The following is a 16,912-nucleotide window of genomic DNA, read 5'->3' on the forward strand; positions in this document are numbered from 1 at the left end:
CCAGGGTTCCTGTGGATGGTCCTGGGGCCCCTGCAAGTGTAGCTTGGGTTCTTGATATCACAGGACATAATATGTCAGCCTCGTCTGAAGGAGAGCGTTTGGGTGGCATCTGCAATGTCCACATCATTGCATAAATTAGCTCATTTACCAAAGGATAAACAGGTCCAAGTTTATTCTTCAATATAATACATATATATGACTCTTACACATCTTTATAAGGCAAAGGAGTACAGCTGAATGAAACTACGTTCAGAAATAGAAAATACACACAATATATGCAACCACCACATTATGGCTCTGTTTTTATTTCTTATCTCCACTGAGAAACCTCATCCAAAGGGCTCGCTGGCGTCTATCAGCCAGAACAACTACAGAGCACATAGGACTCAACACAGGCCCAGGCGGGTGTAGGGCATCTTCTGCCCCTTTGAGTGGGCAGTAGGGGGTGAGTTAGAAGCCTTCACGGAAGGTGAAACTGCCCATACAAAGACCACTTAGGGAAAACACACCTGACTGCGTCAGAAGCTGGGAGAAACACACAGACCTTCTAAGGCGAGAAGCTGTAGATTTCATGCAACGCACGGAAGTCACCCTAATCCCAGAAGTCACATCCAGTAAGTGCAGCATCACGTTTCCTTTAGGACAGAAAGCAACTTGAGTTTTGGAAACATACTTTTCATCTCACAGAGGCTCTAGAGGAGCACGGTGATGGATAAGAAGATGCACTCTGATTCTAACTTAAGAAAAAGAGAAAGAAGTAAAAAAATAAAATGATGGAGCAGAAGCAAAGTGGGTGGCATCATGGCTGCTGAGAAGGGCGCGGCCATGGAGGAGCGCCCTGAACCCACTATGGAGTCACCAGGGGACAGAGCTGAGCTGAGCCCCCGCCCTCGGCCGCTGAGGTCCCCGCCCTGCCCTCGTTACCAGGTCACAAATCAGTTTCCAAATGAGGTCCCCTCGACTGGCCTACATTTCAGACTGAAGAAGCTCATGCCTGATATTGCCCCCCTACCCCAACCCGGGGGTGGGGGGGCGGGTCAGGGTAGTGGGAGCGGAAGGACAAAAAAGGAATAAAACGAGAGCCTTGCTCGTTTCCCTAATACAAAATCCATACTTTGATTCTAAAACAAGAAAAAAATTTTGCTGCACTAATTTCCATAAAAACGGTGAAAACGTTGGTGTTCACACATCTTCAGACCACATCACATCAGCGTCTGCGGCAGCGTGACAGTGCACCAGGCCAGTTTACATTTTTGAGGAAAGAAAGCAAAATAATATCAAGTCAGACAGAAAGCAACTACAAGCAAACCTACAGTACTCAACAGATGTGAGTTACCCAACTTCAACCCAGAAAGAGTTTCCCCAAGTTAATTCAGGTGAGAATCCATTCCAGAGGGTTTTATGTCACAAATTGGGCATGAGCTCTTTTCTCCCTGATTTTTAAACAGCAACAGATTCTGGGTAACCGTTGGTATCTTACGAATTACGAATGTGATGTGCTTTTTCCTTAATAGCTTGTGAAGTTTACTTCTCTCCAGGCAGCAGGAAGTGCCCCACTGGTGCTTAATTTCCTGCACTTACTGGAGAAACGGCAGCGGCCTAAAGGGAGTGAGCAAGATTGTCACGTCCATTAAGAGGGTGGAGAAGCAATGCGGCCTCCAGGCCTCGTGACTTCTTGGAAAAGTTGATCACAATAACCCCAGTGCAGCCAGACTCCGCTCCTCCTCGGGTCCACGCTCGCATCTGGTTTGATTCTTCCGATGTGCAAAGCCCGCTTCCCATCAGAGCGGCCACGTGCTGCAAGGCGTGGAGGGAGGGGACCGGCCGAGCAGGAGACCGAAACTCTCCCATTTCACCATAACTGCAGACTGTAATAATCAGCTCTGCAGTGCAGACTCTCCCCCGCTCCCATATAAAAGGCCCCCTGCTGGCATGGGGACACGTCCCCATCCAAGGTGGAAATATAGCTACAAATCCTAAGGAGAGCCATTTCCAATGTAGAGTCTCCTTTCTAAACCCCTAAAAAAAAATCACACCCACTGACCGTGGGGTCATCAGTGGATGAATTTGGCAAAGAAATCACTGCTTCATTTGGCCGAAGCCATCCCCTTCCTGTGTGTGCAGCAGGGCCTGGGGAAAGTGAGCCGGGGTGGATGCGATCTGCACGCCCTGCAAAGGCCCCCTGCTCGGGCCGGAGGGGAACACACCAGACCCCCATGTCCTGTTCAGCATTTGAGTGGATGCCAGCTCTCTGCGGGCTGAGTATTAAGCCTGCACCAGCTTGTATTTTTCCAGACTCGATGAATACCAGCAGCTAAAGATAGCGCGGTAACATAACACTTCAATCACAGGGCTGTGTGTGTGTGTGTGTGTGTGTGTGTGTGTGTGTGTGTGTGTGTGTATTTTAAGGAAACTAAATTAAACATTTGAAACATAGTCACAGAACAGGAACAGGAGAAGCCAACCTTGGATAAATGCATAGGCCCAAGGAAGAAAGAAAGAGATGCATCGTAATGCAAGAGCAGAGGCCGGAAAGGAGGACCTTCCACAGCCAGCACGAACAATAAATTGGCGTGTGGCCTGAACTAATGACACCTCGTCTTCTGCCTCTGCTTCCCCCGTACCTGAAACACAAGAAAAAGGATGTTGCAAGCGTAGTTATCCGTGGGCAGGTGATGAGGATTCACCGGTGGGATGCTGGGAAAAGCCAACGCACGTCAGGTCCGCCCTGGCCCAGGCAGCCCCGAGCTGCTCTTATTTTGTTTTGTCGCTGTTGAGACAACTGCAGGCTAGAACGATTTAAGCTAAAAATAAAGACATTATTATAGCTGATCTCAAGACAACAGGTACTTGGAAGTGGAAAATGTGAGGGAGGCTTAAGATGCTAGTGGCGGGCGTGGTGCTGGGCGTGTAATCCCTCTGCATCGCTTCTGCTTTGTAAAGAAACAACGCCCATTCCTGCAGCAGGGCTCACGTCCCCTGTTAAATATCTGTGACAAAATGGCACATGAGCTCGGGAACAAGAAGACGCTTCCAACTGGAAATCACTGTCACATCCCCAAAGTGAGCGGAGGTGCCCCTGGCCTTCAGTGTCCAAGGCTCCCTGCACGGGGCTGAGCCACAGAGACGCCACGTGGGTGAGGTCACTGGTCCTCACACGGGCTGGCATTTATCTGGGTCACTTTGACAGGAAACACGGCACCGTCCCCCTCAGGACCCACCAGACCCATCTCTTCTTGTTGCAGGCACGTTGAGGGGCGCTCTCGGGACTGTTAACATTATTCCAAAGGTCCTGATTGTAAAGACTAACCATACACCATCTCTCAAAGCCAGTGTGCTCCATGTGGATGAAGTTTCCCTCGGAAGAGCGCGGGGTGCACGGCGACAACACACGTGCCTCGCTTGGAAGTAGATCTGCTGCTTAGAAGACACTGCTGCTCCTGGAGGGGATTTCAGAATAAATGAAGATACAATGTCTGATGCTTCTTGCCTCAGAATTCAAAGGAAGCTTATGCTCCAGAAGGCAAATTACTTATCAATTGGATTCACCTGATTTCAGACCAAAGCCAAGTAATAGAGTCTGAGAAACTAAGCGGTCAAGGGCGCACCAGACTTAGAATTTTTTCTGGCGCCGTACTCACCGCTTTGAAAGGCAATTCTCCCTCTAAATGTATCCAACATGGTTTTTTTTTTTACATATACATACATTCTTTTTCTTATTCTTTTCTGTTATGGTTTATCACAGGTTATTGAATGTAGTTCCCTGTGATCTACAGTAGGACCTTGTTGTTTATTCATTCTATATATAATAGTTAACCTCTGCATCCAACATGTTTTAAAATCTCAACTAAATCTCCAGTATGATTGCTCTAGGGATCTGAGAAATTGCAGAAATAATGCACCCCGTGCCCCAGTGACTGAGATCGAAAGTTCTAAAGCTCAGGATGGCAGGGAAACGGCTTCTGGGGTGTGCACTGCTGCAGGGAGTGGGTTGTGAAGCGAGGTGCAGGCTTGCCTGCCCCCTGGGCCGCAGCTCTGGGTGCCCCCGGCCCCGCGAGCCTGGCAGAGGTACTCAGAGTTCTCTGAGTGTGGCGGCTTCCCCTCCCCCAGAGCCACCAGTCTCCTTAGGGGTCAAGGCATCAGAACTGCTGATTTTTCCAAAAATCTTCTCCAAGCAGCAGCAACCGCAGCAGTTTTCCTGCAAAGCAAACAAAATATGACTCTTGTTAATTCAGCAGGGCTTTTAAAATTGTAATTAGTTGGTTGCGCCCCTTAGGAAAACCACAGATGACTTTTTATAATGTGTGTGTCTGTGAGGAAAAAAAGAAACCCCTTGAAGGATCCCACTGCTTACCAGAGCTGGGTGGTTTTTCTCTGTTGTTGTTGTTTTAGTTTATGCAAGCTATTTTAATACTATTTGCCATGTCGAAGGACAAGACCTCTTTGTTTCACCTGAAGCACAGCCAGCTCCAAAGCTGCTGCCAGCTTGACCCGCTTCAAAGTGAGGCTGGGATGCGCGTGGGAATCTTCCCACGTGCTTTACGACCACGTGTGACCCAGGGCCACATCTATCGATACGTCATTCCTATAGATCTGAGGGCATGTCCCCAGGGCATGTCTCACGGCCTGGCAAAGAGCCATGGAAACGAGAAAAGAAAACGCCACCTGGTTGATTTTTAGAGCGTTTCCTCAACCCATCCAAAAACCTCTAACCAACTGCAGGAGATTCCTATGCCTCAATTTACATTGCAGATTAGGCCTTACCATAAGGCCTGGGAGCCGTTCTTTTTCCCCAGGAATCATCTTCAACCACTAGATTTTAGAAATCAATATTATCTCAGAATTGGTTTTACTCGTATTGTGTCTTGCCGAAAGCCCTGTCTTAGCCTGGCAGGAAGGAGTGTGGAGAATGATCTACTTTTCTAGCACAGCACTCTTGTCAAAGGAGTCTGCTCCCAGAGTAAATATCTGAAGCTTACATTTTCATTTGAAAAAGAAAAAACAGTGAGAAAGTCAGCCAGGAAGCACCCACATGGCGCAGACATGCAGTGGTAACGGGTGGGCTTGTGTGGCCCCTGGAGGGATTGGGGGGCCCGGGAAAGGAAGGCGGCCAGCCCGAGCGGCTGGCGCCAGGCGGACACGGCCAAGTTTGGCGAGGTCTCCCTGAGCATCTCCAGCAAAGATGCCATCTCTCTGTGCCAGGGTGACCAGACCAACGCTTCTGTCTTTGTCCTCCTCATGCCTGGCAGTGCCTGGCCGCTGCCACCCTCCATCGCCTTGGGCTTAAGGGCCAACCTCCTTGGAAGGACTCAGCCATCTCCCGCCACCTTTTCCCCTCATCCTTCCCCCCCAGACCCTGGCAACAGGCCTGCCTCGCTGTCCCCCACTGAATTCCTTCCCTCCAGGCCTCCAGAGTCACCCCAGTGCTTATGGTGGGAAGCTGGTTTGTGGTCAACCCTTGGGGTTTGTGGTCGCTGGGGACGAAGCTGCCTCTGGGAGGGATGGGGTGGGGGAGAGAGAAGGACCGACCAGGCCCAGCTGTCTGCGGACGCCAGGGCTCCCGGCTCCCGGCGAGGCCGGGCTGTACCGCGTCCCAGGCCCCGGGGCACGGAGCGCCCTCCGCACTGTCTCCAGACACAAAACTACTTCCTCCTGTCCCCAAACTCTGAGTCCTTGCTATTTTGGACAGACAAGAACGGCCTTTGTACGTAGAAAGCAAAGCCTCCCTGTTCACTGCTCATCAATCTCCAAATAAGTGACAGAATCCTCAGTAAGTGACCCTCATACCAGAGGCTGAATGCTCGCCTAATGCTGGTCCGTGACTTTGATGATGATTTACTGAATTATTGCTGTTCTACCCGATCTTATTCTACAACAGATTCAAGGCAGCTTACAGGAGTATGTACAGCCAAACAGACAAAAAAAACCCTCAGGACCACAGTAAATATGAATCAGAATAAGAGATTAAGGTGAGTGGGCAGCAAGAAGGCAGCCTCACAAGCCACGAGTCCAGCAGAGGTGGTGAAGCCGAGCGGCACAGCCGGCCGTGGACCTGCTGCCCGAGACGAGGGAGCTGGCTGGCTGGGGGGTGAATGTCCCCCGCACCGGATGCAAATGCTGGGATTTCTAAAAGTCCTCTGTAATAAGTACACTTCCCTAGGCCTCTCCTATAGGCCATAAATCAGGCCATTTATTGATGTAACAGAAGATATGCACATGTAAAACTCTCTCTCTGAATAATTCTGACAAAATTCTAAGCAGGGCAGAGGCTTTGTATGAATAGGTCGTTCCTTGGGGTCCCAGAGTGGGTCCAGACCCAGAGGCAGCTCATGGGGGAAAAGAAGCGTGAGCTTTAGGGTAGGATCTCGCTCTACCATTGACTAGGGGCGTGGTCTTGGGGGGTTAATCCTAGGTTTTCCCATCTCTACAAAGAAGGTATTATTTCCCCTGATCTCACAAAGTTGTTGCAAAGACTCCCAAGGACCGTTTCTGTGCAGGTGTTACTTCCTGAGCACCTACTGTGTGCCAGGCCTTGGTCTCCGGGCTTTGCTTGGATGATCTCATTGGAGCCGCTCAACAAGCATAGGAAGTGAGACTATTTCTGGACCACAAATCTGGAACCGGAGGTTTCTGCACTAGAAAATGGCAGACGGGGTGCAAACACAGCAGCCCGGTTTCAGGGCCCCCCCCAGAGGAAATGCTGCCCCGCTTCCCACACAGTCAGATGGCCCTTCTCTCCCCTCCCCTCTCTAGGCTCAAACGCCTCTTCAGGAAAAGGCCCGAGACCAACCTTTCAAGAGGGCGCCCTCCAGGGACTATTTGGCCACCAGGTTCTGGGCATCAGAGCAGCAATTCTTCCTCTTCTAGGAAAACCAAGAAGAGAGTTTCGAGAAGGATTAGAACCGTTCATCAGCTCCTGACTTGAGATCTGACAACACTTGAAGAGGCAGTGACTTGTCACCGGGCATGTCCTGCCCTTGCAGAGACGTCCCTGGAGGCTGAACGGCTGACGGCCTCTTACAGACGCACCAACCGGCCCCAGAGTCCAGCTCGAGGGCGTCCCCACTCTCCCCGAAAGCTCCATCATCACCACCCTTCCCCTCAGAGTCACGGACAAAGAGCTTTGTACCCCGTGACACTTGACTTTTACATGTGTGTGCTTTGTCAAAACTCATGTCAACAACTGCTCACTTCGACAAAGCACAAGAGTCAAGACACACTGACCAAAGCATGAGTCAGACACAGACACTGCTTTTTCCAGACGTTCTCAAATCCAGCTGAAAAGATTTAAGTGCCGGGGCAGAGTCTCGAGAGGACGGAGAGAGTGTCCCCAGTTTGGGGCTTGAGAAGGCCTTCCTGGAGGAGGTGGCAGTGAAAGTGGGCCTCAGAAACTGGCTGGGATTTGGGCTGATCTGGAAGGAGCCATGGGGATAGGGCTGGGAACATGACATCGGGACGCACTGGGGCCCGAACTGCTGGGTGTGGGTGTTCATGGTGCACGAGGGGAAAGACTGGAAGATTTTTTTGATCAGGGAATCATATAATCAGAGCTGTAATTAATGAAATGATGATTTGGTGAATTAGAGAAGAGAGTGGGCGGAGGTTGAATATCAGCTCGAACGTTATCTTATTAGCTCACTAAATGGGAAGAAGGGCGTGAGCTGAGGCAGGTGCACGGGGGCGGGAAGGAAAGGTGGAAGGTCATTAGCTCTGGGAGGAAAGAGTCATGTCACCTTTGTTCAGTTTTCCTTCCTCTGGCCACAAAGCACGGAATACAGGAGGTGCTTGCTATGTTCTCACAGATTTGCAGTGAGGCTCTGCTCTGTCCCAGGTGAGAGCTGTTTCTGATGGAAGATGGGTCACGTGTGGGTGGTGACACAGAGGAAAGGTGGGAACCGGAACCTCAGCCTTGTAAGCGTAACAGAGAAGGCAGAGAACTTCAGGGCCTCGGCGTCTAAGAAGGAAAATCCTTCCTAAATTCATTGACCACAGTCACGCTCAGCGGTTCAGAAACAGGAAGTGCTTTTAAGCACGAAATAATTAAACGAGATAAAAGTTTATTAAGAAAACTTTTAAAAATAGAATTTAGATTTAAATAGTTTGGGTAAGAGTTAAGTTTTCAACATAGAGTTGAATTCTGATTCTGTAGAACATAGAACCAAGATTATTCCAGAAATGAATCTTCTGGGAAAAATTAGTCTCAATATTTCACTGAAAAATAAACTATATTAAGCTTGAGTGTTGGCCTTCAGTAACACCAACGATGTCCTACAAGTATGGTTCCGGAATCGTCACAGCAGGATGGCGGAGTGGGGACCCTCGTCCGACTCCCAAGCCTGCTGCCGGCCATGGGATGCTGGATGGGTCCATAACCTGGTCTTCAGCGGCCTCATCCACATAGCGGGGATGTCAACAGCGCCCGTTTCGGAGGCTTGGCCTGAGGGCCAAATGAGCTAATTTTCATAAAGCAGTTAGAACGGTGCCTGGCACAGCACTGTATAATTATAACTTCCATGGAAACTAACTGGATTTATACAATGGAATTTTTTTAAAAATCCTCACTGTTCTTGAAATATCTATTCACCTTAGGTACCAGCAGTTGGATAGAATAACAAAAAGGTGATTTTTGTTGTTGTTGTCATTATATGGTTTAAAAAATATTTTTAAACACTTTTAAACTGTATAATGTCATTAATTATCTGTCGCGGTTTCCATATTGTCGACCACGTCAAAGTGTATTTGGACACCAATAAGCTTGGATAAAAATACATCGGTGGAAAATTGGCCCAGCATAGGTTGGTAACCCTAATAAGCAGTTTATGCAGTCTGGGTGAGGTACCTACTAGGGAATAAGCCTATTTTTACTTGACATCAGTACCAATTATCAAGGAAAGGTATATTCAGACACAAATAAAACTTACTACTGACGCTGAATTTAGAAGTGAAGTTAATTTCAATAAAAACTGGATGTGGAAAAAATGAGTACCAGGGGTATAGTCATCCCAAGGTTTTGGTCAGTGGAAAAGCTCCATTCCAAAGTGCCAGGAGGTGCAGGAGCAGAGGTGGAGGAAAGGAGAGCGTATCAGACACCTCCGGCACCAGGACGCGACAGCAGCCGTCCCAACTGCTACTCGCGCCAGGCCTGCATCCCCAGAGAGGCCTGACGGCAAAGGGCGCTCATTGCCTCTCTGTGTTCTTGCCCCGTTGACCACCCTGCACATTCAGCAAAGTTACTTAAACGTTACGCATCTGCTTCTGTGTTATTGGTGTATCCCACAGTATTTGGATGGAGATGGTCTGAAGGGGGCTGTGCTAGTAATTCAGGTGACAGGCACCCCGGGCAAGATAACCACTCGGATGGAGAGGATTGTACAGATTCCAGAAATAATTGGGGAAAATCATGTATAGAAACTTGGAGATAAACTACAGATGAGATGAGGGGATTGAGCGAGAGAAAGGAAGCAAAGAGATGCTCTGGGGTCCAGTTGAGGCCATTCGGGGTAGGTGCCGCTCTGGGAGGATGGTTGAGAATGAGGTGAGGGCGGGGCGGGGCGGGGCAGGGTGAGTTCCGTTTAGGGCTGAGAACATCCACGTGGAAATGCCCCGCGCACAGGTGGCTGTTGGGATCTGAAGCTTAGGAAGGGAATCTGTGCTGAAGAGGCAGACGAGGAAGTTGGGGTGTCAACAGTAATTAAGGCAAAGAGAGCCAACGGGGACGCCATTCAAGAAGTGCCCACAGGGCACCGCTCAGTTTCTCTGAACGTACACCCCAGGCACCTTCATTTAGTCTTTGGTAAGAGTCTCCTTCACACGTACTTGTATTAATCTCTCGACCAAGCTGAATATTACAGGTTTTTGGCACTCAAAGCAGACTAAAGCAGGTAAGCACAGAAGTTAGAATTCTGAGTTGTGTTTTAAGGAGAATATTTACCTTGAATGTACATTAACATGTGTTCTCCAAAGCTTTGCATGTTTATATACCCTAGGCTATATGTGTGCGTGGGCACAGTTACAGGGATACAATTCACTTTGTAATGGATACAGTAGTTAAATAATAAATGTAATAAATAGTTCTGCTGAAAATAATTCTCTACTAGACAATGTAATTAGCATTCATTAAAAACATAAATTGCTCAATAAACGCATTTTAAGCAATTTAACACTTTAGCACAAGATTTGAAGCCCAAGAGAAATTAATTAGAAAGAACTTCACTCAAGGCTAAGGTGCCTCTAACATCTGATCATCAGAAGATTGAAGCCGACTAGAAAAGAGGGAAAACCAGGAGCCACGGTTACCTGTGCGCTGAGCCTGGAGTGGAGCTTGTGATCCGACAGCCAAGGGTGCTTGAGGGCTTCACTTGCACTTATTCTCCAACTAAAGGGAAATGCAGGGGGTTATTGTATCCCCTGCATTTGGATCCTCCCCTTCCACCCAAGGCTCTAAACGAGATAGAAATGTATCTCTCTCTCACATAATAGTCTAGGGCTGGCCTGGTTCCAGGCTCCAAACACGGCAAAAGAGACCTCGGCTCTGACCACTGCCTTTGGGAGACCAGATGGCCGAATGGCAAAGACAAGCAAGGCAAATAATTCAGAATTCTTGTTAATAACTGAACATTTACCTTCAAATAGAAGTAACCATTCTTGATGGAATGTCTGAGCTTCATAAACTGAACTTCTATCAGTCAGTCGAAGAATAAACATATATTTATTAATATAAGACAAAATTCTACTATGATTCTTGATGATTGCAGAAGCAATTTATGTGTCAAAACTTTTGAATAGTATGTATTGCTAATGTTTGAATTAAGAAGTTTTGAGAGTCAAATAAATGGAGAAATAGATGGAACGTCAATGTCAGTATTGAGAGAGAGTATATTAGAAATTCTTGAGCCAACAAAGGTTTATACAATTAAAAAATATATGAGGAAGAATCACAAAGATTATATATCATAATTTTAAGCTTTGTAAACCTGTCTTGTGTGCTAATGTTTATCACATTAAACAAAATAACCTTTCAAACTAAAAAATTTTGAGTGAGTGCAATAATCTGAAGTCTGCTTCTGAAACAGTATCAAGAAAGTAGTTTCAAGCAGTCATGAAGTTCAGTCTATAGAATTGCTTCAATAAAATTGCTTCATTAGACACCAGATATTTAAGTATAAGAAGAGGATGTAATGGAAAAGAATCTGAAAAAGAATATATATGTATAACTGAATCACTTTGCTGTACACTTGAAAGTAACACAGCATTTTAAATTAACTACACTTCAACTAAAAAGAAGATGAGGAGAGAAGTCTTTACTTTAGTCAATGAAGGATAACTTGGTGACAACATCACCAGTAGGACCCTAAATGAATAGATATAATTTAAAAAAAAAAAACTCTGGACCTCCATCAACTTCAGTTGGAAGAGTTATTCTGTTGACTACCATAAATTTTCCGTGTTGGACCCCAGAAGCATTGCAACAGCTGACCGTGCTAAAAAATTATTCCTGCACTCCAGTGTCAAACTTTTAAGAGCTGACTACTAAAAAGTTAACTATAACATTGTACTAATAATTAAATATTTAATACAATTCCAAGTTTACTTTTGTAGCCCAGAAATTTATTCTATGATAGTCATGGTTGGCATTGGCCTTGGTTTCATTCATGCACTGACTTGAATGCTTAGCCAGTTGTTTTTCTGCCCAAACACGCAATTGTTGCTCTTTAGGTAAAGAACGAAGCCCTCAGACTGAGGGTGGGCAGAGCCAGGGTGCTGGAGCCCCTGAGCCAGCTGGGCAGCTGCTTCCCTGCTCTGAGCCTCAGCTCCCTCATCTGGAAAGTAACTGTGACAGCATCCACATGCCACAGGATCAGCTGGAGGATTAAACCAGCTGACACATAAGAGCACGTGTGTAACATAGGTTCTCAGTAAGTGTGGATTTCTCAGCCTCCAAAGATTTGACGGAGATGACATTTTGCGTCTGTTCTCTGCTGGCATTCAGCAATGTACAGACAGCGATGCTGGTTACATCATCAGCGATGCTGGTACAATATACAGACAGTGATGCTGTCTTTCCTTATCTTTCTTGGCTCTAAAGAGCTCTCCGATTGACACTCCAGCCAGGCTAAGCCCTCCTCACCTTTCAGGCTCAGTTCTGGCCCGTGTCAATACACTCCATCTTTAATAAATGTTAACCACATTTCACTGCCTCTTTTAAAATATACCCGTGTCTCCTATTAGCTCGTGACTTAATTAAAGGCAGGGACTGGGCTTTATACATCTGTTCTCAAAGCCCCAGACATATTTCCTGGCAGCTTGGGGATAGTCAGTTAAGTGCCGCATGAAGGAGTATGTCAGGCTCTGCACCAGACCCGTTGCCCCTGCCATTCCCTGACCCCCATCACCCCCATGGTTCTAAAATGCAAGCCCCTATATTTCAGTATCACTACTCTTCATCCACTGAATTTTGAATTATGTGATTTTAGCAGGGCAGAAAAATAGAAGTCCATGTAATACATAACAGTTAAGTGCACGGCCTTGCGTTGATTATCGGTTCTGCCACTTAACTAGCCGTATGATCTTGGAGTCTCATGCATAGAATATTATTGATAACTTCCACCCATGGAGCTGGGTGGGGTTAAAGAGATAATGTCTGTAAGGCAGTTGGCACAGTCTGGTCCATAGCAGGCTCTCAAATGAAATGATCGTCAAGTGTTCACCTACATGGAGCCACATATGCCTCGTAGATGTGAAAGGGATCATGGGAATAACTTGTCCCAAACCCTTCATTTTGAGGGTGAGTGCACAGAGGTCCAGCAAGAGACCCTAACTGCCTTGTTGGAAAAGGCAGAAGGATGGGTTTTTGCAGCCCCATTCAAGCCTCGTGACCATGGCAGTCCCAGATCTCAGGAAACTGGGTCAAGAGCATCAAACTCATTCTAACTACGACTCTGCAGGTGCATCACAGATGTCACTGAGGGGGTGGTAGTTCTCTGACATGACTTCTCACAACCCTGGTGGAGCGTGCGTCTCTGTTACCCCTACTTCTTCCTGAGCACAGAGTGGATGTGATCACCTCTTCTCCTTGATCAGAAGCTTGGAGATGAACCCCCGGCCCTCCTCCGAGATGTCCTGAAATCCTTCATCCTCCAGATCCCACCTGCACACCAGGATGTTGTTCAGGGTCTCGGCGTCGTTATCTCCCAGGAAGGGGGACAAACCGCTGAGTCTGTAAGACACGGCGTCCGGGGTGAGTAGTCTTTAAACACCTTCAAACCTTGTACAGATAAGTTGCCTTCTTGGTTCTGTCCTTTAAAACTGAAAGAAGGCAAATCACCAAGAATTAAGCATAATTTTATAATATGTTTTTGCAATCGAGAAAATGCTATGTCTCCCACCCAACTCCTAACTTAAACAAGGTCACAATGAAGGTGGCAGCTACCCTCAGATATGAATCTCAGAGAACAGTAAAACTGCCTTTTTAAAGCACTTTACAGCTAGCAAAGTGCTGTCACATCCGCAGACGGCAACTGCCAGGAACACCACTTCTGAAGAGTACGGCTACTCAGTCATTTCAGGGATCAGGACACAAGTTTGGGGGCGGTTGTTTTTTTCTAACTTCTTTGGGGGCACTAGGTGTTGTCCTAGGGTTAGGGTGATGAATGAAGAAGACATCCTTTTACTCTTCCAGGGGATGTACAGGGAAAGAGTTGACTCCTTTGACCCACGGGAGTCAACAGAACCTAGGAAGTATCTGACTATGGAACAGAGTTATTTATTTTCAAAAGACCTAAATTAGGGTTTTTATTCAAAATAGCAAATAGAATATGCGGGGCGATTGAGAACAAGCGTCAGAGGGGCTGGGGGTCCACTTACAGCATGTAAGTGATGACTCCCACGCTCCACATGTCCGTGGAAAAGGAAACAAAATCATAGTTCACAACTTCAGGGGCGAGGAATTCTGGAGTTCCGAAGTTCACCTTCAGCTTCTCTCTGGGTTTGTATCTGAAATTTAGGAGACAATGCAGAGGAATGGAGAGGGTCAATCAAAAGTCAAAAAGCACGGAAATGGAAAGGATGCAGTCTACAAGCAAAAGAACTGCAGCCACACAGCAAATTTAAAATAAAGAGACGCTAAAGGAAATCACATATTGAAGAGCTGGTGTCCAAAACTTGTAAAGAAGCTTCCCACTAGAAAGCCTTAATAATCTGAAATTATTGTGAGAAAAGCCACTTGGAATAATTTCGAGCACAAATTATGGAACACGACAAAAGGAGCAGTGATACAGACTGTGACGTGTTGATGGCTTGAGCGAGCCTGTTTTAATGAATAAAGAAGATGCGGTAATTTACGACCATCTAATATTTTCACTAATGCGCTGAGGTCCATGCAAAGTCTTTGCTCCCTTAAGAAGCTTATCTGTGCCAGAACCCTTTGCAATCTTGCTCACACTATTAATTTTTTTAAGTAAATATTCTCTTTACACATGGAACAAACATAAAAGACTAAGACAAACTCTTACAAATCCTGAATTAATGTCTTCAAGTTTAATAACTGCACTGTATTAGGTTTTAATATTCCGTATTTTTCTTGCGTGCACTGTGGAAACTCCTAAACGTTCAAATTCTGAAGCCAGCAAGGTAAAGCTGAAACGTAGCTCTGGTTAATTCTAAATGGGGATATGAAACCAAGGGGTAGATCAGATTTTTCTTTGCAAAGAAAGAACACCCATCATGCTCCCTAACTCAGTTCATACACCTATGTCCAAACTGACATACCTTCTGGCCAATCCAAAGTCAATAATCTTTATTTGTTTAGTATCCCGATTCACACACAGGATGTTCTCAGGCTGCCAGGAGAAAGAGACACATTAGCAATGAAAACAACCACCCTTCACTCAAATTGTCCCTGAACCACAACTAAAAATACAACGATGCTCGGGAAAAACATATCAGGCCTTTCCCTCTGGGGCTGGCTTGTCTGCGTGGGTATTTTCTCCTTTAATTATGTGGTGGACAAGGCTGGAGGTCCCCTGCCTAGCTCGCCTGGCCCTGCCCATCCCTCCCCCAGCTCTGCCGCCGACGATCACGCCTGAGTTCAGGCCGAGGCCTACTGCCTCAGGACTTTCCAAACGGACTGGTGGGGGCCATCTCAGCCTTGACATCTGCCCCCTAAAATTATTAAGTATGAATTTCCCCTTCTTGGAGGAATATTTTTCCTGAGGATTTATGAGTTCCAGGAGAAATGGCCTGATTCATTCCACCAGCCACACTGAATATGCACTGTAATGAGAACGGCCCTGACCTCCAGACTCCCCTTGTGCTCAATCTGTGGGAAAGTCACATGTAAAAGGAGGGCTCCCTCACCCCCGCTCCCTCTTCCTTCTCAGCAATTCCAGAGTTTTGCTGAGTTTGGTCTCAGTGCCTAAAACCCTTGACTAAGTGTTCCCTTGGAGCTTGAGTCTGGAAAGACTTTGCCCCGCCAACCGGACAGTCTCAGGGTGAGGAGGAGAAAGGTAGGTAGCACTACCACTCAGTGTTTACAGAATGTCTTACAAGTGTGCCTACCTTTGTTAAGACAGAAAAACCGAGGTCTGGGAAAAATAAGGGATTTGTTTTAAAGTCAAGGTCATCCATAAAAGAGAAATAAAATTTTCAAAGAATTGCCTGAAACTTCCAAGCTCTAATTAACCCCAACCCTTCCCTAAGTGCTGGGGGGAAGGGGGGTTAGCCAAGCTGCCAAATCCCCAGGATTCGTGTCCCGTCCTTCAGGTGGGATCATGGCTGCCCCCCCCCCCGCCGCCTGTCTAGGTAGAGAAGAGGTTAGAATGAGATCAGAAACTCAGAAACACTTTATGAAATGACCTAGTGTCACCTTGCCGATAAGCAACAGTCCATTTGGTTGGGCATAATGTCTTTGGAAGCCTTTTTCTAAAATATCTCTAAAACAGATGTCTATAAGAAAAGGCGACTTATGGAGAAGTCGGTGCTATACAAGAAGATTTGGCCTCATGCTTAAATAACTGATCGATCATGTATAAAGCTGTCCAATTGCCAAAGAGCACCGTGACATAAAATATTTGCATGCAGAATGTAAAGAAACAGCTCTGGGGGCACTTTAAGAAGTTAAATTTTTTTCCTAATTATGAAATTAAAGCATATTCATTGAATAAGTTTTGCAAAACACAAAATATATATAAAGGAAACCATTCTTAAGTCACCTATAATCTCCCCTACATAGTGACAAGCATTCAATATTTTGGGCCCCTTTCCTTCCAAGGAGCTTTCTGAAAGGGATGCCTGACCCTTAATGATTCATCCAGCTGTCGCTTTTATTATGATCTTTACATACAAGCCACAGCTAAAATTGCCCGTTGCAAGTCCTCAATCAACATTATGAAGCCACATATGGAGTTGTTTGACTTATGACAGGTCAGGTCCTCATTTCAATTGCCAATCAAACCCCTTTAGGGATATTTGTAGAATATCTACACTCAATGAAAATGCTCCGTGAAAATATGCATTATCAAACCAGTTCATAGCCACGGGCTTCGCAAATGATTTTTAACCTCTGACTTTGTCATTTTATATATCGCTTCCTCCTGCCCTGTGAGTGGGAGAGGCAAAGGACATAAATCAAGAGAGTAAGGGAAGCCAAGTTAGAGGAGCAGCGGCTCATGGAAACCTATTTAAGGAAGTTAAATTTATTCAGCTCTGCAATCCCTGATGACTTGCAATAGATGGTATGTTATACAGAATATATATTTTATCTCACTGTCATGCTGTGCAAACAGGGAAATGAGAAAATGACTGAGCCACACAAGAAGATGAACTTTACGAAATTAGAGCTGGTCGGAGTTATTGGTCTTTCACTGGTTGTAACTATGCACAGTCCAATTCTAGGGACTTCATAATGGGAGAGAGA

General features: G+C 46.3%; 1 protein-coding gene across 20 annotated transcripts in view; it reads right to left on the reverse strand.

Moving 5' to 3' along the window:
* Window positions 1–289: 289 nt before the first annotated feature.
* Window positions 290–16,912, reverse strand: part of MYLK4 (myosin light chain kinase family member 4) — a 96,906-nt gene continuing 80,283 nt past the window's right edge. For 16 of the 20 annotated variants that reach the window (XM_082413209.1, XM_082413210.1, XM_082413199.1 and 13 more), the window contains 5 exons: window positions 14,767–14,837; window positions 13,864–13,992; window positions 13,064–13,216; window positions 10,297–10,375; window positions 290–4,198 (listed from right to left, as the gene is read on the reverse strand). In XM_082413209.1, coding sequence (XP_082269335.1) covers window positions 4,073–4,198; window positions 10,297–10,375; window positions 13,064–13,216; window positions 13,864–13,992; window positions 14,767–14,837 — 558 coding nt within the window. In that variant the 3' untranslated portion in view covers window positions 290–4,072. Of the gene's footprint in view, window positions 4,199–6,790; window positions 6,864–6,884; window positions 8,438–10,296; window positions 10,376–13,063; window positions 13,217–13,863; window positions 13,993–14,766; window positions 14,838–16,912 lie in introns of those variants that run through there. The other 4 variants (XM_082413212.1, XM_082413206.1, XM_082413213.1 and 1 more) reach the window with 4 other exon arrangements.

Source organism: Balaenoptera physalus (assembly GCF_965194825.1).
Source record: "Balaenoptera physalus genome assembly, chromosome: 11".
Classification (NCBI taxonomy): Eukaryota; Metazoa; Chordata; class Mammalia; order Artiodactyla; family Balaenopteridae; genus Balaenoptera; species Balaenoptera physalus.